Here is a 26,414-nt window from a genome sequence, read left to right as displayed (position 1 = left end):
TTCAGTACTACACATGCTTTTAAGAACTAACTACTAATGCTAAAACTCTTCAAGCTAGTCTTGAAAATTTACTTACGTGAAGAGAGAAAAGTAGTAGTGGTATTTAAGAGATGTTGTACACATACCAGCATATGAAAACAACTGACATAGTTTGAAAGCATATTCCTACTTACTGAAAAGGTTTCGTGCTGTTTCTGGTTCACTATCCAAAGGCTCTCCAATACCATATTTGTTTTGTGCCATGATGCGGAACACATATTCATGGCCTTCCATCAACTTGGGAACAGTGAATAAGCATTCCTTAGGCTCATTAGTGACGGGTACCCATGTCCTCCTATTTGCTTCTTTTTTCTCTATAACATAGTTTGTAATCTTAGAACCACCATCATCTAATGGAGGAAGCCATGATATTGTCATTTTATCAGCCAAAATGGATTCAAATTTAATAGGTCCCACTGGAGGTCCAGGACGACCTAAAAGATACATTTTTATAAAGAAGAATTAATTCAAATGCTATTAAAATAAAGTATCACATGAATGCTATCAATTTATGCAATGCATGAGTTCTTGATACCTACCCAGAACATTTAGTCTCATCTCCTTTGAAGCAGTTCCCAGATTATTTACAGCTGTTATAGTATATAAGCCTGTATCACTTCTGCGAGACTGTTGAATCAATAAAGTGCAAGTATCTTCACCAACGATCTTGTTGACATGTTGATCATACAGCACTGGCGTTTTGTCGTCTGGTTTCTTTGGAGAAGCTTTTAGCCATGTTAATGTGGGGAAGGGTACACCCTTTATCTTGGCCACAATGTTAACATCTGTTCCTTCTTCAACCTCCATAAATTCTTTGAGTTCAATAGATGGTGGGCCTACAATGAAATGTTGAAAAAATTAACATACAAAAATACTTCATAATTTTAAAATGGAATTTGTATTTACTGGTATCAGTTAGTACTTACATGTCTGGTCTTTGACAACAAGTGGGCCAACAGTGGCTGAAGGCCTACTAGGACCTGCTATATTTACAGCTTTGACTCTGAATTCATATTCTTCACCTTCTACAAGATCCTCAACAGTAAACTTTGTTTCCTCCACATCACGTCTGTTGCATTGCTTCCAAGTCTCTTTCACTTCTCCAGTACGATCCCAGCGGAGACATTCAACATTATAATGTGTAACAGGAGCTCCACCGTCATTCTTTGGTGGTTTCCATGTCAAGCTCACTGTGTTCTTGGTTACAAGGCCAATCTTTAGTTTAATAGGTGGATCAGGAGGATCTTCACAAACAAAAGAGAAATGTCAATAAATCCACTGAACAGTACTATCTGGTTTTAAAGAATTTGTTTGACTTTGATTTCACTTACGGATTGGATCCCTGGCTGTGGTCCGTTGGATGGTTTCTGCAGGAGGGCCAACACCAAAACGGTTTTCTGCACGTACCCGGAAGAAATACTCTTGGCCAGATATGAGATCAGGTACAACAAAGGAAGTACTTCCACAGTTTGGATTGACTTTAGTCCAGGCCTTCCCATCAATAGTTCTTTTTTCTATAACATAGCCTCTGACTCTATCTCCACCGTCATCGTCTGGCATCTTCCATGAAAGTTTACAACTACCTCTTGTGATATCACTTACTTTTAGGTCTTTTGGTGGACCTGGGACATCTGTTAAGGTAAAAGCACAACAGAAACAATTTTACATAAGTATGTAGAAAAATAAGACTAAACCCTAGTATTTGAATACTTCAATATGTGTAAGCCATACCAAGCACATTGACCCTGATATGCACAGTTTTTTGTCCTGCTTTGTTTTTTGCTGTAATACTGTATCGTCCAGAATGACTTCTGTTGCACTCAGGGATGATAATCACTGAACGTGTATCAGTTGCTTCCACCTGTGTATTATAGAAAGGAAGAGAAGTTATAGATAAACTTTAAATATTTATGTTTGAGAAATGCAACAATAATAAAGTTACAAAAACTGTTAGCTTTACCTGAGCTTCTTCAGGTACATTATGACCTCCCTCCTATAAACAAAGGGAAATAACGTAAATATAAAAGGGGATAGGCTTAAATGTCTAGAAACACCTGTAGAAAAAAGTTTTTTCTTTTACTAACCTTTGCTGTTGTCTTTGCTTTTCCTTCAAACTCCCAAAATGTTTTTGGAACTGGACGACCCTTGATAACAGCTGGGATTTTAATTGTTGTGCCAGCACGACAAGAGAGGAAATCCTGTGCTCCAATATCAAGGAAGATTTCTGGTTCCTCTGCAAAAAATATTTTAATATCTAAATTTTAAGAGCTACTGAAAGTAAATTTCCGGCAGCACTGAGCTAAAACCCCACACAAACATGCAGAATGCATGTTTATGTGGGAAAGGTTGGATGTGCAAAAAGGAAGCTGGGAAGTATACAAATAGAAAAAATTGTTGTAGTCATTTCTTCATAAAATACACATTATTTCTTTAGTATGACTGTAGGTGCTCATCAGTTTTCTAATGGATCCTGACCTGGTAATGGTCATCATGACACTTTCAAAAATGTGTGTCAATGTTTTGTTACATTTTTGCATAATTGTTTGTTCTGTTTTGACTTTGGCTTGCTTGGCATCCTGCTTGAATATTTACAGCAGTAGGTGTCACTTAGATATAAATACCTAAATTAATTCTCAGAACACTTACCTAGAATGTCTTGGACAGGTATTTCTGATGTTGCAGGACTTGGTTCTGATTCTCCAGCAGCATTTACAGCTTTCACCCTAAATCGGTATTTTCTGAGCTCTTTCAAGTTGGGAATAACACATTCACAAGTAGGAAAGAGTTTGTCTCCTTCATTCACCTTCTTCCAGTCAGTACTACCTTCATCTTGCATTTCAACAATATATCCTTTTATAGGACTGCCACCATCCTTTTGTGGAGGCTTCCATGCAAGAGCTACAGACGACTTGGTTTTGTCTTTGACCTCTGGGCAAGATGGTGGACCAGGCACAACTTGTAAAACAAGAGCAAATAAAAATTATCTGAGAGTTAGTGTCTGCCTATATTTTTCTGAATAGTTTCTAGAAGAATGCTAGTATTTTAATTTTCTTCTGTCATACATAGAGTGTATAATCCTAGAACACGCATACTAATTAGATATATTACATATATTATTAAGGGATACTTAAGGTACAAGGCATAAAGATTGAACTCTTTAACAATAAAGAAAAACAACAATATAAAAATCTGATTCTGAACTGAAGTTTATTTGGCAATGTTTACACTGGTGTAATCACAGTTTAAGGTTCATAAAAGGTAAAAAAACTAAATTGAAGCAAATTATTTTTAAAATGGTGGAAATAGGAAATCAGGAAACTACTTTGTGTCAATATATTCTCTTTGGTTTAATGAAAACAAAGCATTGGATTAATTACATTAAATTCAATATATATTCAATAACACATTTTTGGTTCTGGTGTGATATAGTCCTTAAAAATAATCATACAAATTATATACTTACATATGGGATCTGCTGCTAAGGCAGGGTCTGATGGTTCACTGGGAGGGCCAATTCCAGCAAGATTTTCAGCCATAACTCTAAACTGGTATTCAACACCTTCAGCCAAACGAAGCACATTGTACTCTAGACCTTTTACTGATGGTTTTGTTACTGGAGCCCTGTTAACACGTGACCAGTAGACACCTCCCACCTCTCTCTTCTCCAACCAATAGCCAGTTATTGGGCTGCCACCATTGTTCAAAGGAGGCTCCCAAGTCACCAGCATTGATGATCTGGTGCGATCTAAAATTTTTGGTTTTCCAGGAGGTCCAGGAAGGCCATAAGGATCCTTAATAACAACTTTTTCTGAGAGGCATTCATCACTTATTCCATATTTGTTTACAGCCCGGACTCTAAATTGATATTTTTCATTTGTTGCAAGATTCCATACCTGAAAAATAAGATTTAAATCAATACTTGGTTACTTTCAGAATAAACTTATTTGAAGTTATGCAGTGGTTTTCGCTTTAAATTCTGTCTTGGAATCTTGTTGACATACCTATATTTATGTACTGTACAGCTGTATGTAATGCCCTAGGGATATTCTTATTTCACGTGCACAGGACCAAACATAAATAAAAATGTCATCATGTTTGTTTTTGCAGTTCGTAAAGCTATGAATAATGCTGGGAAATGGAAAGGAAGATGTCTTCTAAACTCAGATGAGATTAAGTAGCAAAAGAGAACAGTTCCTTTTGCTTTGTCACATGAGGAAAACACACATACATAGATGGGTAACATTCATCTAGTAATTCTGGAGTCTAAATGGAGCACGAGCACAGGTATCTATGCAAGCAGCAGTTTTCATTAGATGTGTACTGTTGTTATTTTTTATGCATACTAAAGTATCTAATAAAGATATTCTATAAATTACCCCAAATCTTCTCTCAACAGCACTTTTGGAGACTTCTTCCCACTCAGATTTCTTCCTACTGGCATCACGTTTCTCAATAATGTAATGGGTAATTTCACTACCACCGTTATCAAGTGGTGCATCCCATGTTAAATAGCATGATTCTGCTTTAATATCAGAAACAGCAAGATTTCTTGGTGGAGAAGGACGATCTGTAGGAAAGCCATAGAGCATAGAATTACATTAAGAAAAAGGCAAAAGCATTTTATTAGCTGTCATTTTATTAAAATGTCGCATCCTTACCATACACTTCAACATGCACATTGCGAAATGCAGTGCCAAGACGATTGGAAGCTCTCACAGTGTAAGTGCCTTTATCATCCCTCACTGCTGCAGGCAGGATAAGCTCAGTTTTTGCCTCACTTCTAGATACTTCTTCCTTGGTTATCTTAAGCGCACTAGATGTTTGGTCAATTAAAACTTCATTCTTGTCCCATTCAATCTTTGAACTGTTTGCACACAGGCATATTATTCCCCCTATGGATATGCCACCCAGACACACTTGAGAACTAACACTCTTTAGAGACAATGACCCAGATGAGGCCATCAGAGCAGTGACTTCAATGGCATGGCAATACCCAACATCCTGCTGGGTATCTTAATTCTTGGGCTACCTTTTCCATCATGATTTCCATTTCCCCATGGCTCCTGTGTTCTCCATCTCCAGCACCTGGTTCTCCTTCTTTCACTTTGATAGTATCTCCTCTCACAGCCAAGCGTAATGTAACAGTTGGTGGTACTGAAAACAAGAAGAAAAATGACAGAGTGAAGATGGAGATGAAACAGTGAAAATGCCTTGCAGTGTTCGGCAGATATTTGTATGGATTTCTTTAAAGCAGATATACCTTCATCATCTTGTATGACTACATTGAGGGGCAATGATGGTTCACTTTCTCCAATAGCATTGACAGCTTTGACACGGAATTCATACATATGAAGTTCATCAAGTTTTTCAACGAGAAGAGATGTTTTTGGACAGAGCCTTGCATTAACTCTTTCATAGTCTTTTGAATCATGTCTCCTCTTCTCAACAATATATCCTAAGACAGGACTGCCACCATCACTACGTGGAGGCTTCCAATCAAGTGTAATGGTTGACTTTGTCCTCTCTGTGTACATGAACCTCTCAGGTGCTGTTGGAGGCCCTATTAACACAGATAAATCATAATGAAAAAAACATTTAAATATTAGAGAATTTTTATTCATATGAATACAGTAGCTCTGGCTTTTTAAAACCATAGCTTTTGTATGCAAAGTATCTGAGTATGGTTATGGACAGTATAAAGTTTCTCATGTATGTGGACAAAAAGGTAACAAGTAGTGTCTCAGTAGACATCAGTATTTTGTTACATAAAGAACCATAGTAGTTTTACAGAACTGATTCAGAGATCTGACTGAAGTAATTAATCTAAGGCAGATGCCTTATCCAGGTAGTAGAAAAGTAAATACACTTTCTGTATAGAAAGCAATCCACACAACAATACTGGTTTATTAACCTATAATTAAAAATTGTTTAAAAAAAAACCCATAAAATTAGTCATCTTACCTAATGGATCAACTGCAAGAATGGGTCCTATTTCAACAGGTGGACCAGTACCAAACTTGTTCTTGGCACTAACACGGAATTTATATTCCTGCCCTTCAACTAGACCTGTAATATCACATTTAGATCTCTCTGTGTCTATAGCTAGTCTCCATGTATGCATTTTGGCATCCTTTCGTTCAACAATGAAGCCTATAATATCGCTGCCACCATCATCTTCAGGATCAGACCAGTTAAGCAAACACATCTTTCTGTTTGTGACCACTGGCTTTAGGTCAAGGACTGGCCCAGGAACATCTGAAAACCAAAATCAAACAAGTAGGATAAAGCCCAAAGATTATCTCACCAAAAGAAATGCTCAGTTGATTTCAGAAAATATTTTTCTTACCAAATACTTCTACTCTGGTTCCTGCGGATTTGGAACCACTGCTATTGGTAGCAGTAATTACATATCTTCCATGGTCTTTTCTCAATGCATTCTTAATGGTTAACTCAGATTTTGTGCCAACATTTTCAATAACAACTCGATCTTTGTCTAATTCACCCTCCTCCACAGCCCATGCAATGGTGGGAGTAGGACGCCCTGTCACAGTAGCAGGAATTTTAATAGTTTGCCCAGCCATGATCTGAATGCCTGCTTTGACAGAAACATCCAGCTCAACAGTGGGAGGCTCTGCAGAAGAGAGAGAAACGGTTCATTAGTTCAAGGGAGAGATTCAAAACCGCCTTTTAGGCAGCTGGACATTTCTTGAAAATAATATGATTGCAATACCTTTAGGTTCTGCAACTGTTACGGGTTCAGTTTCACCAGGTGATCCTTCACCAGCTGCATTAAGTGCAGTAACACGGAGTTTATAGTCTGCACCTTCTCTGACTTCTTTAACAGTATACTGTCGAACCTTAATGGGTTTCTCTGTGCAACGTGACCACTCTTTTACTCCCACCAGTTGTTTGTATACATGGTAACCAGTGATATCTCCACCACCATTGTACACAGGAGGTTCCCATTCTAGCTCAATAGAAGTTGAGCTTGTATCAGCAACCCTTGGAATCGGTGGACCAGGTGGCACTAGAAATAAATAGGTGTAAATCAAAGTTAAAGGCCATGAACCCTATTCTGTCACCTGTCTGCTATTAGCTTCTGCTAAGCTACTTACTTATTGGGTCCTGCGCAGTTTTTGGATCTGATGGTGGACTAAATTTACCAGGGCCAGCTGCATTTTCAGCACATACTCTAAAGATGTACGTTAATCCTTCCAACAATCCTTCAACTTTTATTTCCAGAGCATTCACAAGGTTCCTGTTGACCCGAGCCCAATGAGTACTATTAATTTCACGTTTTTCAATCCAATATCCTATGATCGGGCTGCCATTGTCCTTTGGTTCATTCCATTTAACCAACATACTGTTGCTGGTAACATCTTGCACATCAGGCTTATTAGGTGGATCTGGTGGAGCTGAAAAAAAAGAATTGTTATTTTGTCACCATTGCTGTCTTCTTCAGAGCTTACTCAAAGCTAAGAGAGAACTAAGATGTGAGAAATGACTAATTTTAAGTCATTCATAGTTCTACTCTCTTTCTTAGAAACGTTGATTCCTAACTGCAATCAGTAATCAAACATGCAGTAGTTCTCTCTTTTGGTAAGAATATCAGTCTATTGAACACAGAGAATGTCACTATTCAGATGTTAAGTGTTTTAAGTGTAAAGTTTTATGACAGTGATTGTCATTCTTATTTCTTTACTATTGAAATTAGAATGTTTTTTAATATTTCCCTTTATTTCAATGGTTTAAAATGTGTAATTAATAATAATTACATTGCTCAAGTTTCTTCTGAGAAATATTCACATAGATGAAGCTGAGTGTTCTAAGAGTCTGTGTAGTTTTACACTGGTTTTCTGAAAAGGTTTTATTTCAAAAATAAAACTTACAGAAAGGATCTTTCGCTGTCATCGGTTTTGAAACACATGGTGGCCCTGATCCAACTTTATTTTCAGCAAATACACGGAAGAGATATTCTTTTCCTTCAATCAGTTTTGTTACATGGAATTTGCAATGCCTGAGTGTTGAACTGACAGTGACCCAGCCCATTTCAGCTTTTGTATTGTCTTTCTTTTCCAGTACATAGTTTAGGATTTCACTTCCACCATCATCAAGGGGAGGCTCCCACTTGCAAATGACAGAATTTTTCCTCACATCTTCAAACACTAAGTTGACTGGAGGCCCAGGTGTATCTGTTAGTAAAGCAAGAAAAATGATGAGTACTCATCTTGTGCACTTCTTACTCAATACTCTGAACAACTAGGTGTTTTTGAGGACATTAATTACATACCTAACACATTGACTTCACATGAGGCTTTTGCAACACCATGATCATTTTCCACTTTAATTGTAAATGTGCCATGGTCAGCTCTGATGGAGTCACGAATTGATAGTACAGACTCTCCTTCCTTATGGTTGTCAATACTCATACGTTCTGGCAGTGAAAGCTGGAAAGGTTCCTCTTCTTCAGATTCACCCTTCTTCTTCCTTGTATACGTTGTTACTCTCTTTTTGATTTCCTCTGGTCTGACAACTTCGTCATTCCTCAGCCAAGTGATAGATGGATAAGGTGACCCTGAAATATGTGCCTCAAGTATGATCTCATCACCTCTCTTCACCTCAAGGCCAGACTGTAGGTTTGCAGCAAGGAAGACTTTTGGAGCCTCTGTAATAACACAGAATGATAAATGGAGAGTAGAATCTCCCAATATGTTTGACGATGTATGGCAATTACTACAAACAATCCAATGAGCAATTCATACCAACAGGATCCACAGCTTTCACAAAAGGAGTAATCCGAGAAGGTTCACTGATGCCAGCAGCATTCTCAGCACGAACACGGAACTGATATTCCTTTCCTTCCTCAAGACCTTTCACTGGATAAGTTAATAGAGGTACCAGATAGTCATTGCATCTCTCCCACCTCTCCTTGCCCTTAGCGAGCTTTTCTATTATGTAGCCCATAATCTTGCTTCCACCATCAAAGAGGGGTGGTTTCCATGTAAGTGTTACCGATTTTGATGTTGGATTATGGACCTCAAGGTCAACAGGAGGATCTGGAGGCTCTGTAGAAGAGTAGCAAAAGAGGGATCATATGAAAAAAGAAAGTATGAAGATTTTAGTTAAAATTCAATTTGCTAGGTTACTTAGTAGTAAAAAAACCTTACGTTTCGGGTCTTCTGCAATGACTGGGTTTCTTAGTTCAAGATATTCACCTCCTCCAATCTTATTGACAGCTTTAACACGGAAGTAATATTCACTGTTTGGGATAAGGTCTTTGACTTGCCATGAAAGCTTATTTTCACCAGACATGACTGGGATATATGTTCTACGACCAGCTTCTCTGCGTTCCAGAACATAATGCAGAATAGGAGTACCACCATCAAAGTCTGGAGGTTCCCAGGATACTTTGCAAGAATTCTTAGTTACTTCGCTTGCCTTAATGTCTTTACACTGTCCAGGTGGACCTGTTTTAAATAAGAATAATAAAATTAGTGAACTAAATAGATGGGAAACTGTATTCCTACAAATATGAAATTATATTGTATTTCTTTGCTTTGCAGAAAGCAGACCAAACCCACAAATGTTGGCTACACAGCATATATATGAATTTATGTTCCCACAGGTGAAAAATATTCAGAATTCTTATAGAATTTTTTATATTTATATGATGACTATTCATAATAATTGGGCTTTGAGCAGCCACTGACTAGTTAGACCAACTTGGGGTGAAGTGGGTTTTTTTTGTGGGATTTTGTAACATTAATGCTTTTATGGCAATCTACATGTGTCTGAGTTGAAGTGATTCCTTCACATGGCAGAAAAGGGATTTTTCTAGTCCTTTTTTCTGTCAGCTGCAGGGCTCAAGTGAGGATAAGTATCCTTCTCAGAATGGAAGAAGCCTAGTTAGTTACCTATGACTTTGACATTGACTGAGCCAGTTGTTGATGCCAGCTTATTCTCCAATGTGATAGTATAAACACCAGCATCAGCATGAACACTGTCTATGACTTCAAGCAATGCAGAGGTGTAGTCACTCTTCATTGTGGTTCTGTCACCAGCTTTCAACTCTTTGCCATCTTTGTGCCATGTTATAGTTGGGGATGGAACAGCTCTGAAGGGTACAGGGATACTTAATTTCTGTCCTTTAACAACAACAATGTCACGAGTTTTTAGATCAATGGTTGGATTACCTGTAAAAGTAAGTATAATATTACTAGAAAGTTGCCAAAACCCGTTCTTTTTTCAGTTATGCAGATCTGAAAAAAAAAGGAATTTATTCTTACAGTCTGGGTCCTTGGCAACAACTTTTTCTGAGATGTCTGATGGCTCACTAGCTCCAACAGCATTGACAGCTCTTACTCTCAGCACATATTCCTTGTCTGGAACAACACCTTCCTCCACCTTACATTTTAGATCTTTTATTGGACGAGAATTAACTCGCATCCATTTTTCTGTTCCTGCTTCACACATCTCAACATTATACCCAATAATAGGGCTTCCACCATTCTTCTCAGGTGGTTTCCATGCAATGCAAATGTGCTTTCGACCTGCATCTGTGACATGTAAATCCTGAGGAGGTGAAGGAGGGCCTGCAGAAATGGAAAAGAATTGTGTCATTTTTTCCCCAGAATATCTATTCTACACAGTACACTGCTTCCATAATCCATACACTGTCTAGTATATTATACTACTGCTTACTTGTTGGATCTTCAATATGAATGAGGTCAGTTGGTTCACTGGGATGACCACAGCCAGCTTCATTTTCTGCACGAACCTGGAACTGTACATCTGTACCTTCAATGACATCAGTCACTCTGAAATTGCAATCTGGACCAGCTGTCTTGCCAGCTTTTACCCAGCGAGTGGCTAGTTTTTCTTTCTTTTCAATAACATATCTGAATAAATTGGGAAAATACTATCAGACACTTGAAATATAAACACTTCAGACTTCTTGCTCAATAAAATAGATAAAAAGAAATTAGAATAATTTGGCCAATGGAAAAGTAGACAGAGTCATGGGTGACAGATTCAATGAACTTTACTTTGTATATCAGCCACTTAGTCCTGGTAGTCTCTGCAGGTCTTGGATGTAATGCGTCTGACATTAGTGACAGACCCAATTCTGAAAGACAATTTCTGAACTTCTGCTGTGTTCTCAGGTTTTAGAGAACCACAGAGGTAAAAGAACCTCCAAGCTATACTTATACCTTTGTTAGTTTGGATCTCAGTGGTCAGTCCACTGAAAATATTTGTAGATATTATCTGTGAGTTACTCAGCTGTCAAAATTCTGTCTATGATAGGCTATGGGAAAGTAATGCAAATTAAGTGACATGTTGCTTCAGGCAGATCTCCGTAGTTGTCAGTTTGTTTAAGATATGCTTACTGTGATTGGGAAGGAAAGGAACAGTGAAAATATAAAGAGGAAAAATCGAACTGGCACTCAAGGTGAATTTCAGAGGACAGATACTTTAGAAACCAAAGAAAATGACAAATTAGAAGCAACCCAAAGGAGTAAACCAGTCTGTTTGAAAAGTGTAATAAAGAAGAGAATGAACAGAAAAGAGATGAGACTTCATCTTAGCTGAGTGTATACAGTTTGAATGAGAAACTAAGGCAGAAGGAAAATGTAACAATATTGCTTGGTAGATGGGTCTAAGTGGCTACAGCTCTGGAGGAACTGGAGACTATGGATGCATTTTTTTTCTTTTATTTTATATACAGTTCAATTTGATCTGATTTGATTAGATGCTGTTTTGAGGATGTTGACACACATTCATTGTTCATGCATATTAGGTTATTTATATTTGCATAATTTCCACATTTTAAAATAAAACCCTTAATTGCTTTGACCACATGGCTTCTCTTTTACATCCATCCTCCTTTTTTTTTCATGTAAAATGTGTCCATTTAAAATTTAAACATTTTGAGAGAAATGTCTTCATTCATGAAAAGATCTTCATCTACAGGAAGCACTACACAAACTTAAAATGACCTTACCTTTGAATCGGTCTGCCACCATCATTCTTAGGTGGTTCCCATTTCAAATCAACATGACCTTTTGTCACTTCAACTATTGTAAGAGCATATGGAGGCCCAGGGGTTGCTAAAGAAAAAAATGCACACATTAGAAGAACAGGAATCCATTACACGTGAGCTGTTTCTACTGATAACTCAGTAAGCAAATCTGAAACTTACTGAAAGTATCTTTAGCAAGCACTGAATCTTCAATTTCACAATAGTCACTCTGTCCAATGGCATTTTCAGCAGCCACACGGAACACATACAATGAGCCTTCAGTCAGTGGGCTCACCGTGTACTTGGTATCTTTCACTGTTGTATCAACTGTCTGCCAGCCTTTTCGCCTTACATCTCTCTTTTCGACAATGTAGTTGGTAATTGGGGAACCCCCATCTTTTTCTGGTACTGTCCATTTAAGATCTGCTGTGTTTTTAGTAATATTAATAACCTCAAGCCACCGAGGTGGTGAAGGAGGATCTGTAAAATAAAAAAAAAAAGGTAAAACAGGTTAGTGTATTTCCTGTCAAAGATCTTGGAAGACAGGGAATATACTAAAACTATTAAAACTTTGTATTTTCTTAGCTGAAGCAGGGCAGATTCTAATATTTCATAAGGCTTCCAAGAGTTCACTTGGTACCCAAGTGGGTACCAAGAGGCAGGCAGACATGGCGCTTTTTTAAAGACAGAGACAGTGTATTTGCAGTAGCAGCACGTTCTGAAACAATACTCACAGAGCCTCTCCTTGCACAGCACAGGGTCACTGGGTTCACTGGGCTCACTCTCTCCAGCCTTGTTCACAGCTCTTACACGGAATGAATATTCTTGTTTCTCCATAAGCTCTTTGAGGAAGTGTTCCGTTGTGGGAACTCCTTCAGCCACTCTCACCCACTCGTCTGTTCCGGTCTTCAATAGTTCAATGACATAAGATTCGATCTTTGCCCCTCCATCATGTTCTGGCTTTGTCCAGTTCAGGAATAATGATGTCTTGCCAACATCTTTCACAGTTGGCTTTCCAGGAGGCCATGGTGGATCTAGACAGGAGTCCAATATTAATTACGTGATTGAAAACAAAGAATTTTTTTGTTGTTGTTAAATTAAACCATTAAAAATGTGTTTACGATACCAATTGGGTCTTTCACTAAGATTGGCTCTGTTGCCTTGCTTGGTTTTCCAGGTCCTGCAAGATTCTCTGCCAAGACACGGAACTTATATTTCTTCTTATTTGTAAGACCTTTAACTCTGGAAACAAATATTAAGTTTGATTAAACCAAATCTACACATGAACTCATGCCTAAAACATTATTCTCTCTACTCTTCATACTACAGTTTACTTGGAAAATCTGAAAATACCCAAATTACTGCTAATGATGTTTTATGAAATGGTGAACATTCAAAATAGGTATATTGTCAACAATAAAATGGTGCACCATGACACAGAAACCAATGTTTTGTGAGCCATCTTGCATTTTTGCATGTTCTATGGTTGTTAGTTAATACGAGTATCAGGAGAAAAAAACCGCAGGGTTTTGGCAAATTGATACTTGAGATGGCTATGTCTGCTATTTTAGAATGTCTTATGAATAATCACATAGCACAGAAATTATTAAGCAAAACATTAAAAAAAAAGATGATTCACTCTTCTGTAAAGACATTCTTCTTAAAAACTAATTATGAAAAAAAGTATGCCACCAGATGTTAGTTGGATCTAAACTTATGGAAGCAAGGAAACAAGAGTAAGAACAATGTAAAACTTGTTTAAAAGGCTACTGTTACATTTTTATGTCTCTGTGACCTATTTCAGACTAAACTGACTACAGTCTTACTTGAATGTCGTATCTTTCACTGGCATTTTATTGCATTTTATCCATTTATCTTGCTCAGGATCATATCTTTCAACCCAGTAGCCAGTTATGGGGCTGCCACCATCTTCATCTGGTTCATTCCATGTTAAGGTGACTGAATCTTTAGTGACCTCTGTAGGCTTAAGACCTGTTGGGGGGCCTGGTGGATCTGTATAAATAAATAAATTAAAAAAATAAAACAAAAAACAAAACCATCACACATGTTTTTTTTCCCCCTGTTAAAATATTGTAAAAATTTAACATTAATTTAATTAACTAACCAAATGAATATTTTGCAATGATGGGGTTACACTGTGCTGGCTCCCCAATACCATACATGTTCTCAGCACTGACTCGGAACACATATTCTTTATGAGGAGTTAAATTGGTAGCTCTGAATTTTGTATCCTTAATAGTTGATGACAACTTGTGCCATATTTCACTGTCTGTAGCTCTTTTCTCAAGGACATAGTTGGTAATTTTAGAACCCCCATCATCTCGTGGAGGATTCCATGTCAGAAGGCAGGATTCACTTGTGATTTCTGATACATCAAATGCAGCTGGTGGACCAGGTTTATCTGTAGAGGACAAGATGTGAATGTTAGTCTTCTGCTTGCATACCTCAGTACATTACTAAAAATTTTTATAAACAACATAAAATACATGCATACCAAGAACATTAACTTCAACAACAGCAGTAGCACGTCCACTGGAATTTACAGCTTCTATAATATAGGTTCCACTGTCACTCCTCTTGCTGTCTGTAATAGTGACTGTAGAATGATTAGGTTTGGTTTCAATGGTGATTCTGTCATCAGATCTCAAAATTTTGTCAGCCTTGGTCCAAGTAATCTGGGGCTCAGGCTTTCCAGTTACTTTAGCTGGCAGCTCAATTTTAGTTCCAGCTTTCACAGTAAGTCCAGCAAGAAGCTTCACATCTAAGAAAATTTCTGGAGCCTCTGATTTAGGAGATAATAAAAACGTTGTTATAGAAACAGTATTTCAGAGGCTGGTAAAAATAAAGCATCTATTGTAATTTAGTGATTGAAGTAATTACCTTTTGCATCAATGGCCTGAATATCATCTGTTGGCTTACTTGGCTTGCTAGCTCCTATTCTGTTCAAAGCCTTAACCCGATATGCATACCACTCTCCTTCCTTGAGTTTTGTTACTTCCATTCTGTTTGTTAAAAAAAAAAAAAATCCAGATAAAGTGATGAGAATGGCTCAGTTAGTTGAAAGGATATACCTTCTGATGTGAATTTACTTACTTTGTTTCAACAACAGGCTCCCCGCATGTCTCCCACTTGTCTGTGCCACGTTGGGATTTTTCTACCAGATAACCCTTAATGCGGGCACCACCATCATATTTGGGAGGCTCCCATGTTAGGAAGATTCCTTTTGATGTTGGATTTCTCCATTTAACATTCTCTGGTGGATCGGGCACCGCTATTAAAAATTAAAAACATATGGGGTCTTAGAAACCAGTCTAAGGAAGATTTCTTTGCATCTTATTTTGAAGAAAATCAGCAAGATTTCAGAAAGAAAAAATCAGCAACAATGTGAAACAGTTGACTCACTTGCTGGTGCTGACATATTTACTGGTTCATCAATATATGCAGGTTCTCCTGGGCCACATTTATTGCATGCAGAAACTCTAAATAAATATTCTTTTCCTTGGATGAGGTCAGGTACAGTGAACTCTTGGTCAACAACATGATCCATAACCTAAAGAGAAGGAAGGCGCCAATGTATTTCTAAAATTTATTTCCAAAAAGCAATTACCAAAATAAGACACAAAATTCAGTAGCACATGTGGAAACAATATAGCAAATAGGAATTGAAATGAGAAAGAATGAACTTACTTTGTTCCATGTTTTCCGGCTTACTTCACGTTTTTCAATTATATAGCCAGTAATTGGACTTCCACCATCATCTTCTGGAGGTTCCCATGACAGCTGTACTGTGTTCTTGATTATGTCTAAAACTTTAAGTTCTCTTGGTGCACTTGGACGAGCTAGAAATCACAGAAATTGTATTATTTTGTAATAGGAGTTAGACAGATGATCCCTATGTAATCTATCTGCCAGAAGACTTGCTCTTCGTAGTCATTCTTCCTTAAAGAGCAAAGTTGGATATTGAAAACTAGAAGAGGTTTTTTTGAGGATGGATTTCTAGTTTCTAGTTATATTTTAATATACTTGGTTTACTGAAAGTTGTGTGATTTCACATTATTAACCTAATTAGATTTTAGCAAGGTAAATATGGAATGTTATTGCTAGAAGATATACATGTCCGCTTACCAATGACATTAACATTAATTTCTCCTGAAACAGATGACACAGGGTTTTCTAATGTTAAGGAATAAATTCCCTTGTCTGGACGTTCACTTGGAGTAATTACAAGTTCTGCAAAGGAGGCAGTGGTCTTCATTGTTATACGATCACCCTCTTCTAAGACTTGGTCACCAAAAGACCATGTGGCGGTTGGCACAGGGTAGCCAGTGATAGGAACACGGATCTTGATTGGCTCTGGAACAATAACTTCCAGCCCATCTTTAAACGCACTTAGGTCCATTGTAGGTCCAACTGGAAAAAGCAGAAAATGGATTCGATGAAATATTTTCAGATGTTCTGAATATGGCTAATGTTCTGAATATGGCTAATGATAGCTGTGTTGAGAGGCTGATTCTGACTGTATCTCAGCCTGCAGGTTGGAGCTGTCTAGACCTAGCTGTGGCTTATCACTCCTTACCTCTCCTGGCTAAATGTTTTTTAGAAATACGTGAGAGGATAAGGCAGCTTAGTATTACCATGTAGGAGATCTAATTTACCCTTTAATATAAAAACTTTATATTGTTTCGATTTTTATTTATCTTCTCTGCCTTTCTCTCCTCTGTTACCCCCCACCTTCCACAAAGCTAGGTCAGGAGACAAAAGGTCATGCCTTGCTCTTCAGGCAACCTAATAGGTCTCTACCTAATAGTAGAGCTAATTATCTGCAGAATTTGTAATGGAAGAGAAATAGCTCAGAATCTCAAAGGTCTAAGGCTCTTTATACTAGTTGGCATCACAGTTATCTGGTGAATAATATACAAATTACCCACAAGATGCACTTTAATTGTGTGTTTTATCTGATTAATTATCTTTCATAAATAGCATATGGCTTACCAAAAGTATCATCTGCAGTTAATGGCCCAATAGCCTCCGCTGGGTCAGACACACCAGCTGCATTTTCTGCTGAGACTCTGTAGTAATAACTGCATCCTGGTTTCAATCCAGTTACCTAAAAAGCACAAATAATCATTTAGTAACTCATATGAAAGATGATATACACATTTTAAGCACTTTGTTGATGAACAGAACATCTTACCTTAAAAGTAAGAGCAGGTACTAGTTTTGGGTTACAGCGAATCCATTTGCCTGTTCCTTCTTCTTGCCTTTCAATAATATAGCCTAAGACTGGACTTCCTCCATCTTTGAGAGGAGGTTCCCATGTGAGCTGCACTGATGACTTAGTTTGATCTGAATGATCAAGGTTAATGGGAGGACTTGGTCTCTCTGAAAATAATTTGAGAGAAATACGTTTTCGCAACTAATAAAGGAGTATGGTTCTGCATATCGGCTGTCTATACCTTAAAGTACTCTTTTAAATGCCTTTGCATAGCTTTTTCTAAACTAGTTTTTTAAATTGAGTTTGGATCCTAATTTCAGAGCAAAAATATTTAGAGTTCTTACTGAAGCAAAGGGTAGTGGGGTACTTCTGATAGGTTTCAAGGACAAAAGTAGTAAAAATCTAACTGCACGTGGTATTTGCAGCACACGTTTCTCAATTGAACTTTCCTGCACACATAATGTGTAAGCAGCCAAAATGTCCCTGTCATAATGCAATCACAATCAATGCTTGCATACTTACCAATTGGGTCCATAATTTTTACTGCACGTGTAGCAGGACTTGGTTTGCCAACTCCAACCATGTTTTGAGCTCTTACTCTGAAGAAATACTCTTCATTTTCCACAACATCAGTCAGGACAGCTGACAGTTCATCAGCTCCAGTGGTCATAGTTGGCTCCCATTTGATGGAAGCTCTGTTACGCAGTTCAATGACGTAGCCAGTAATTGGAGATCCTCCATCATACTCAGGTGGTTCCCAGGTAAGTGTAGCTCCAAACCTGTTCACATCGATAACTTCTACATTTTGAGGAGGACCAGGAACTTCTGCATTTTATTTTAGGGAGAAAAAGGAAAAACAAGGTATGTGTTTTTTACCTATTGTTAGAGTTTGTACTGCTTTTCTTCCATTGTCATCACACACTGAGTTTTTCATAAATTCTGCTCACCAAATTTGCTCTTAGCTTCCACAGGTCTCTCTGTTTCCACTGGCTCACCAGTGCCCACTCTGTTCCGTGCACTAACACGGAAGAGGTACTCAACTCCTCCTTTTTGAAGTCCAGTAACAGTGTATTCACAATTTTCAGCATGATCAGTGACCATAATCCAGGTCTTACGCTTGATATCACGTCTTTCAACGACATAGCCTATTATTTTACTTCCACCATCACTTTCTGGTTCTTGCCAGGCGAGGCCAACTTCACCATCATAAATTTCAGTGACTTCCAAGTTTCTAACTGGACCCGGAACATCTAACAAAGATATGACAATATTTTAGGCATTACATCTTTCATTTGTGCTCTGGCTTAAACAAATAATAAGCAAGGTTTTAATAATGGGAATACTTACCAATGACCTCTACATTGACGAATGCTTCTGCCTGGCCATGTTTGTTGCGAAGTATAATCTTGTACCTTCCCTTATCTGATTTCTTTGCTTCATAAATTTTGAAGGTAGTGCAGTCAGTTGTTGTATTAACAGTTGTTGTGGGCAGACTTTCCTCCCCTTTCAACCATTCAGCTTCTGCTCTTGGGTAGGCATCATATGGAACAGTCATAGTTAAAGGCTTCCCAACATCAACCACAAGGTTTTGATCACCAGTCTTGATTCTAGGTGCAGCTAAGGAAGATCAATGTGACAAGTAAGTACTTACATATAAAAAAAATTTGATATATTTGTGTAGTCAGCAAAAAAACTAACAAATAAAAGTAAAAGGAGCTGTTATGTGAATTCTACGCAAATCCTTCATATACTCATTGGATTGATTGCTCCAGAGAAAGAAACTCAGGCTGGCTGGTATGTACTGTGTCCTCCTATAAAATCAGGGAAGAGGGAGTTCCTTTTTGAGCATTAATTTAATGTAATGTATTTTATTGGTCTGATCCTGTAAAATAGACAAATTAGGAATTAAATGTCTTATATGACTGAAATGAGTAGGCCAAATAATTTTCATGTTTTAGATCTGCAGTGACCTACTGAAAAGGTTCTGTCTCCTTTAAGCTCAATTCATGCTCTTTGGTGTAGACACTGAGAAGTGACCTGTATTTTCCTCAACAGTTGGATCAGCATGGTATAATAAAAAATGTTAAAAATGTTTGTCGCCTGAATTATAATTCATAGAGTTTAACAGGCTTGCACTTGTCTCAGCCTGATTGTGTATTCATTTTAATTCAACTCTTTGAAAGAACAAAAATCAATTTAGTTAAATAGTTAATTTACTAATCTAAGATTTAATACAAGAAAGACAAAGCAAACAACTTACCAGCTAATTCAAGCTTAGCTCTAGCTTCCTTATCTTTGGCAATAAATCTGTATTCCCCTTGGTCACGGGGCTTTATCTCGCACACCTGCAGCCTGTGGACCTTTCCTTCACTCATCATCTGATGTTTGTCACCTTGGACGATAATCATGTTGTTTCTCAACCACTTGACCTCCACACCATCTTTGTTCAACTCGGCCATGAAGATGACATCAGCACCAGGAGCTTCATAAATATCTTGTGGTGGTCGGATGATCTCAACAGGGATTTCTGAAATAAATGTCAATTAATTTGGTGTTATTTGTGTATTGTTTCTATTATTACTAAATAATGAAGAAATAAATCCTATTCAATTTTACTCATACCTTCAACAAAAAGTCTTGCTCTAGATTTCCTGTCATCCACTCCACAGGAATATTCACACTCATCATCTAGTCTACAGTCTTTTATGATTAATCTGTGCAGATTTCCATCCTTTTCAAACTGGTATCTTTATGAGGGAGAAAAGTAAGCAGTATTTTAGTTTCCAAACAAAGCAACAAAGTAAAGCAAACATGTTTAGCATATTAACAAGCATAATGAAATGTACATACTTTTTGCCTTCTTTGATTTCTCTTCCATTTCTGTACCATCTTACACTGGCTTTCTCTTTGGAAAGCTGGCATGTAAAGACAGCATCATCAAATTCAGTAACGGTCTGGTCCCGGAGATGTTCAATGAAGTCTGCTGGTGCTTCTGTGATGAGAAGCTCTGCAACAGATTTGTCTTGTCCAGCAGTAACAGTGTATTCACCTTCATCTATAAACCCACAGTCTTTAATGATGAGTGAGTGTTTGTATTTATCAATTTTGTACAAAATGCGCTTATTGAACATGATCTCTTCACCATTCCTTGTCCATTTGAGGGTTGCATTAAGGCGATTGACTTTGCACCAGAATGTGACAGTTTTCTTTTCCATGGTCTCAATGTCTTCAAGGGGCTCAACAATTCTGAGATCCTCCTCTGTTAAGACAAAAAACCCAAACTGATTAATTTACATCCTCATGATCCTCATGTGAAATTGAATGTAAGAAGATGAAATAAATTTAATACAGTGCAAGTTATTTACCTAATACTGTTAAGGCAGCAGAGCTTTTGACGTGTTCACCTCTCTGGTTTGACAGTGAGATGGTATAGGTAGCTTGATCTTTCAACTGTGCATCTCTGATTCTGAGAGTGTAAATTAAATCCTTCTGGACAATAATGTATTTTGCGCTATCAAATATTGCCTCATCATTTTTGTACCACTTCTCTTTGGCACCTTCTTTATTGACTTCACAGTTGAAGATAATTTCTTGACCCTCATTAACTTCTTGGTCCTTAAGGGGAGTTATAATCCTGAGTTTTTCTGAAATTGAGAAAATAGAAGAAATTTATACATCATGCAGTATAAGGAATGCAATAAAATATCAACTGCACATTGATAAAATAAAGCTTACCAATCACTGTTAAGCGTGCTGTAGCTTTAGCTTCACCAACAATGACAATATACTTTCCTGCATCTCCTAGAATAGAGTCTTTAACCACAAGTGTTCTCTTTTTGCCATCTGAGATGATGTCGTACTTATCACCAGGCTCCAGGACTGTGTCACCCCTCAGCCACTGTACTGTAATTGCCTCTTTGGATACTGAACAGACAAATTCAGCTTTGTCTCCTTCAAGCACCTCAAGATTTTGTGGTCTGGTAAGAAATTCTGCTGCAAGTTCTGAAAGAAAACATTTTTGTAGATATATATGATTTTTTACTTATAAAGAGAATAAACCAAGTTGTGTATTCTTACTAATTTTTAAAATTTTTTTATTTTTATTTTTTTTGCAGAAAAAAAAGGCCACCAAAGTAACTCTCTTACCATGTACAGTAAGTTTTCCTGTTGTACTAGAGCTGGGGAGCTTGCAAGTATATTTGCCAGCATCTTCAGGATGAGCATTACGTATGAGAAGAATTCTCTTTCGGCCATCAGAAATGTGTTCAAATCTACCACCATCAGGCACCTCCTCATCTCCTTTAAACCAAGTAACTTCAGCGTTAGGCTTTGAAACTTCACAGATCAATTTTACAGTGTCATTTTCATTTACTTCAAGATCAGGAAGATTTTTTGTGAAAACAGCCTCTTCCTCTGCAACAAGAATTTAGAAAGATGATTAAAGCCTTTAATCAAAAAAACATTTTTTCTTGTTCATAGATTAGATTCTAAAACACTGTGTTTACCTATCACTGTAAGTAAGCCTGAAGTTCGAGCTGTTTTTGCTTCACAGGCATATTCAGCTTCATCATCGAAGACACATTTAGTGACAACAAGAATGTGTTCTGCACCTTTGGAAATTATGTCATACTTTTTGCCTTTTCGAATTTCAATGCCATCCTTAAACCACTTCACCTGTTTTAGAACAAATCAACATGGTTATTAGTGTTAACACACTCATCATAGGTTTCAGTTGTGTGTTCTTTTGTAACAACACAATAAAGTTGTCAATTTAAAAAAAAGCTTAGTTGAAGGAGTTACTCAGATTAAAAAGTATTATTATTGACCTTGACACCTGGACGAGAAATTTCACATTCAAACCGAGCAGATTGTTTTTCTTTAACTTCAAGGTCAGTTAGGGGTTTCAGGAACTCAACACGAATAGCTATAAGAGAAAAGAAAATTTTTAGTAAAGGAAAGTCTCCGGTAGAGAAGAATAAACTGCTGACATTGATATTACTGCCAGTCATAGACCCTAGAACATAGTGTATATAACACATACATTTTGTAGAAAATTGTAAATGACTCACGTTCTACATTGAGAAAACATGATGTCTTGAAATCCTTAGCATCACAGGTATATGTTTTTGCATCATCCAGTGTGCAGCCATGGATAATGAGTTTTCTGACCCTGCCATCAGAAATGATATCATACTTCTTTGTTTTGTGAATTTCTTCTCCATTTTTGAACCATTTAACTTTTGCATTTTCCCTGGAAACTTCACATTCCAGTATTGCAGTGGCCTCCTCTTCAACAGTCTGGTCCTCAAGTGGTTTAGTAAATTCAACTGGGGGTTCTAAAAGAAACAGATAGATTTTTGATAGAAAATATCTAAATTATAGCCAGCCCTCTGCTAGCACAGAACTGTCAGATACTGCTTACTAATTTTCCTTGACTGAATAATCATAAAGGCTCTTAGGTGTCTCTGCTGAAGGGTTTTTTTTATTTTTTATTTTTAATGCCCAGACACATTCAGTTAATTCAGCTAATTTCCTCATTTTCAGCCTACTGTAAGATTAGACTGAATGATATCCTTGTCCATGGGGTTTTTACTCACAAGTCATCACAAAGCCTTGCAACTCAGTTTCTTTAGCTGAACTATACCCATGTGAGCTCAGTGACTCTGAAGTTACACTCTGAACTTAAGGAATGATTTTTTTTATTTTTCCTTGAATTACTAAATTAGAAGTGTGTGCAGTTTTTTGACTTCTTAGCCATACACAGCTTGCAAGCAGTGCAAGCGGGTATACAGTCAATGTTATGTCACTTGACTGATGGTGTAGTTGTGCTCTCATAGGTTTCTGGATACTCCAAAGAACAGAAAAAAGCCATCGGGAGCCATAAAGGCCAGTATTTGCAGGTCACCCTGAGGCCAACTGAATGTTCAAGTCTGCAATGAAGCCCTGGAAATCCTAATGAACTGATTCATCTCCACGTCTGACACATTTCCATTATTTCCCCCTTTCCTCAGCTCTTCTGCGAAGCATAAAGGTTTTATGTATGATCCTACTAATTTGATATATGGTGTATATTAACATCCTATTCCAAGGTGAATCATAAATGGACCATTAACACTGACTATGGTATAATTAAAATGACTGACTTACCTTTCACAAAAAGATTTGCTTGTGTTCTGAAATCTTTTGCTGTCAGTGATACCTCTCCTGCATCTGTTAACTTGACGTCTCTAAGAATAAGTGTGTGAACTCTCCCTTCAGCACGTGTCATGACCTTATAAAGTACATATAAAAACCCTTTGTAAGTATCTACAACAAATATTTAAGAAATATTTAATGAAATAGCATTGCTATTTATTGTTATATGTGGAGTTTGGGCATTTACTTTTATATGAAATTTCAATAATTTCCTTTTGTATATACTAGGTATATCTCAAGACACAAATGCTTTGAGGATTTTGAGAATCATTTCTGTTTTGTCCTTTCACTTACAAGAAATTGTAATTTTAGGTTTCCCCATGTTTTAAAGTATTTAAGTCCTTTTATTAGAAAACCTGAGTCTACTATCAAAGTTCAAAATGAGGCTGACTTGAGGTCATGTTTATTTTGAACAGGTACTAATAAATACCAAAATAAGTAAATTTATAGGAAAAAGTTGGTATTACTCCTGGCTACATCTAAAGTAAAAACTTTTAGAGATATAAAGAGGTTTGGCACTCCCCTCATACACTCTTTTGTAAATGCCAATTTGACTTTCTATTATTAAATTTTGGTAAAAAAATTTGCCTAAAAAACCATTTCCATGTTGATCTATTGCTGAAACTACTTTGCGTTCATGAGTTTGTATTGGGCTACTCCTACACAAACACCCCTTTTCTATAGGAGTGGACCTGGGGCATTCAAGGATGCATCCTGCATTGCAGCCATTAAGAGGACTGCTACTCATTCATGCTGTAAATTTTAACATAGCTCTTGAAGAATTGTATTTATTTATTTTCAGAGAAGTATGTGATCAAGTAGTAGATGCTGGTTTAGAAAATAAAGGGGAAAAGCGACCTTCTGCTAAGGAAGAAGTGAAAAAGATTAAGTTACTTTTGAGAAGGCAGTCCCTTTTGTTTCAGAGGGAAGGAAGGAATTAAGAGGCTGCCCTTCCTCCCAAATAGTCATTGTGTCCCTGAAAACTAGCTCTAGTGAATGCTCATCTGAAAGAGATTGAGATGAAGCCAAATATATATTTGACCAAGATAAGCAATAAAGATAAACAAATAAGTCATTTCAATAAAGGTTATATGTGTACAGCTGAATGCCAGCCACAGAGGTAAAATAATGGCTTGAATTAAAAACAGCTGAAATGAAACACTTGTACAATTAGATTGATTCTTGAAGACAGTAGTAAAAGTGTTTCAAGAGGCTATTTTAAATGGGCAGAAAGTGATGCATCAAGTGAATATATGGTTTATTCTGAATTTCTTCTTGATAAAATTTCAACTGAAGTCAAATGACAGTTTTGACTGTATATATAAAGTGAATGAAAACGTAGATTTTTTTCCCATGTAATTAAAATGATAGCTCAGACAGATAAGAACAAAATAATGTTCCATCATACAGAATATTGAACTTATAATATTTTTCTTGCCAGGCAGTAATAAATATCAAGCCACTGCACTGATCAATAGCTTTCCACATTTTTATTCCTAGACTCAAAAGTGAATACCTTGGTTTGTTACGTCTCATCTGCTGAGTTTCAATTTTGTTTATCTGTCCTTAAATACTGTAATATCTGTAATACTGTAATACTTAAATCACTTATCACCATGATTGGTTTTTATTTTCCTATTTTGATATTCTATTTTTTTAATGAAATAGTTTTTATTTAGGCAAATCTGGTGAAGCTCAGAAAGATCTAGTAAAACCTGAAAATAATATGTTAAAAATTGTATTTAAAAGAAAAAAATCTGTACCAAAGTATTATTAGCAGCATTATTACAGATTCTGAAAGTTTGCTAGGTCATGTAATGCCTTGAAAGTTTGCTTTGTCTGAGGTTTCCAATTTGTATTTTCATTTGCATTATTTCCCTTAGGCCTAGTATGTGAAAAAGAAGTCTTAAAACCAGTGATATCCATTATATTTTATGTTTCTTTATGTATTTCTCCTACCATTAACTTGAAATATTAAACTCACTGCATTCCAGACTGCTCAGACCTCAGAGTTAAGAGCCAGCACTTGATGAAGCGGTAAAAATAGCTAGTGAGAAGTGCTTGACAAGCAAATCTGCCCAGAAAGTTATCTGGAGAGCCAGAACAAATGCCTGAAATGGAATTTGAATCCTCTTAATCCCCTTATATGCAGAACTGGACTGCAACTCAGCATTCAGGAGAAAAAAAGCATTTCCTGATAGCACCTTTCAAAACCCTCTCGCTGTAACCACAAATAACCTGAGCAAAAATCATTCAGTACCCCTGTGGTTGAGTCTCCAACAGAATCAGGCACAAAATCACTGTTGTAATGATTGATATTTTGGAGCCTTAGTTTCCCTTTGTATGATAAATTCTTGTAGTATTCCAGAATACTGGAATTTCTGGGGAAAAAAATGCTATATCTGATTTAGTGAGGATTTACCATTTGGCACAGCAGCACTATTGTATTGCTGTGCCTTAGTACTTCTACTGGCAGAGAGTAAATGAGAAATAAAGAAGGGGAAGAGAGTTGAAAGAGAGGAAGGAGGAGGAAACATGAGGAAAAATAAAGTTTAATTTCTTTACCTTATCACTGGGCTCCAGTTTCTTTCCTTGCAGGAACCACTCTACTGGGATTCCCTCATAAGAGAGTTCGCAATCAAAGGTTGCTGATTCCCCAGCTGTCACTGTTACATCCTTGAGGGGTCTCAGCAAGCCAATTACTCGAGCTTGGTAAGGAGAAGACATCATTTTCAGATTAGTCACTTCTACCCAAGAGAGAGCTGCTGCCCTTATGTACTAATCTCCACGGTGGCTTCCCTCAAGAGAGACAGACATCGCAATGCTGCTCTTTAAAATCCCCTAAATAGAAGAGGCCACTCTGGGTTTTTAGGGGGAGGGCTGGTCACCTAAAATTTCCTATTTGCAGAGCGTGTTTCTTTAAAT

At 37.2% G+C, this 26,414-nt stretch overlaps 1 protein-coding gene across 1 annotated transcript in view; it reads right to left on the bottom strand.

The window, feature by feature from the left end:
• Window positions 1-26,414, bottom strand: part of TTN (titin) — a 246,273-nt gene that overhangs the window by 66,916 nt on the left and 152,943 nt on the right. The window contains 52 exon segments of the mRNA XM_009333163.1: window positions 174-473; window positions 579-875; window positions 966-1,283; window positions 1,371-1,670; window positions 1,771-1,900; window positions 2,000-2,032; window positions 2,124-2,272; window positions 2,686-2,994; window positions 3,503-3,932; window positions 4,416-4,606; window positions 4,698-4,931; window positions 5,038-5,193; window positions 5,300-5,599; window positions 6,001-6,294; window positions 6,386-6,670; window positions 6,770-7,066; window positions 7,155-7,454; window positions 7,929-8,231; window positions 8,330-8,704; window positions 8,802-9,104; window positions 9,207-9,506; window positions 9,954-10,232; window positions 10,326-10,631; window positions 10,741-10,937; window positions 12,041-12,146; window positions 12,239-12,538; window positions 12,793-13,092; window positions 13,185-13,300; window positions 13,885-14,071; window positions 14,184-14,480; window positions 14,574-14,861; window positions 14,960-15,081; window positions 15,173-15,350; window positions 15,482-15,629; window positions 15,767-15,918; window positions 16,205-16,489; window positions 17,072-17,186; window positions 17,274-17,461; window positions 17,817-18,119; window positions 18,242-18,544; window positions 18,642-18,911; window positions 19,555-19,821; window positions 19,917-20,041; window positions 20,145-20,553; window positions 20,660-20,938; window positions 21,030-21,296; window positions 21,441-21,707; window positions 21,800-21,968; window positions 22,121-22,218; window positions 22,364-22,630; window positions 23,442-23,565; window positions 26,055-26,197. Coding sequence (XP_009331438.1) covers window positions 174-473; window positions 579-875; window positions 966-1,283; window positions 1,371-1,670; window positions 1,771-1,900; window positions 2,000-2,032; window positions 2,124-2,272; window positions 2,686-2,994; window positions 3,503-3,932; window positions 4,416-4,606; window positions 4,698-4,931; window positions 5,038-5,193; window positions 5,300-5,599; window positions 6,001-6,294; window positions 6,386-6,670; window positions 6,770-7,066; window positions 7,155-7,454; window positions 7,929-8,231; window positions 8,330-8,704; window positions 8,802-9,104; window positions 9,207-9,506; window positions 9,954-10,232; window positions 10,326-10,631; window positions 10,741-10,937; window positions 12,041-12,146; window positions 12,239-12,538; window positions 12,793-13,092; window positions 13,185-13,300; window positions 13,885-14,071; window positions 14,184-14,480; window positions 14,574-14,861; window positions 14,960-15,081; window positions 15,173-15,350; window positions 15,482-15,629; window positions 15,767-15,918; window positions 16,205-16,489; window positions 17,072-17,186; window positions 17,274-17,461; window positions 17,817-18,119; window positions 18,242-18,544; window positions 18,642-18,911; window positions 19,555-19,821; window positions 19,917-20,041; window positions 20,145-20,553; window positions 20,660-20,938; window positions 21,030-21,296; window positions 21,441-21,707; window positions 21,800-21,968; window positions 22,121-22,218; window positions 22,364-22,630; window positions 23,442-23,565; window positions 26,055-26,197 — 12,459 coding nt within the window.

This window comes from Pygoscelis adeliae, unplaced genomic scaffold (assembly GCF_000699105.1).
Source record: "Pygoscelis adeliae isolate BGI_AS28 unplaced genomic scaffold, ASM69910v1 Scaffold160, whole genome shotgun sequence".
In the NCBI taxonomy this organism is placed as follows: domain Eukaryota; kingdom Metazoa; phylum Chordata; class Aves; order Sphenisciformes; family Spheniscidae; genus Pygoscelis; species Pygoscelis adeliae.
Note: the sequence above shows the minus strand (reverse complement) of the source record. Positions and strands in the feature narration are given on the sequence as shown.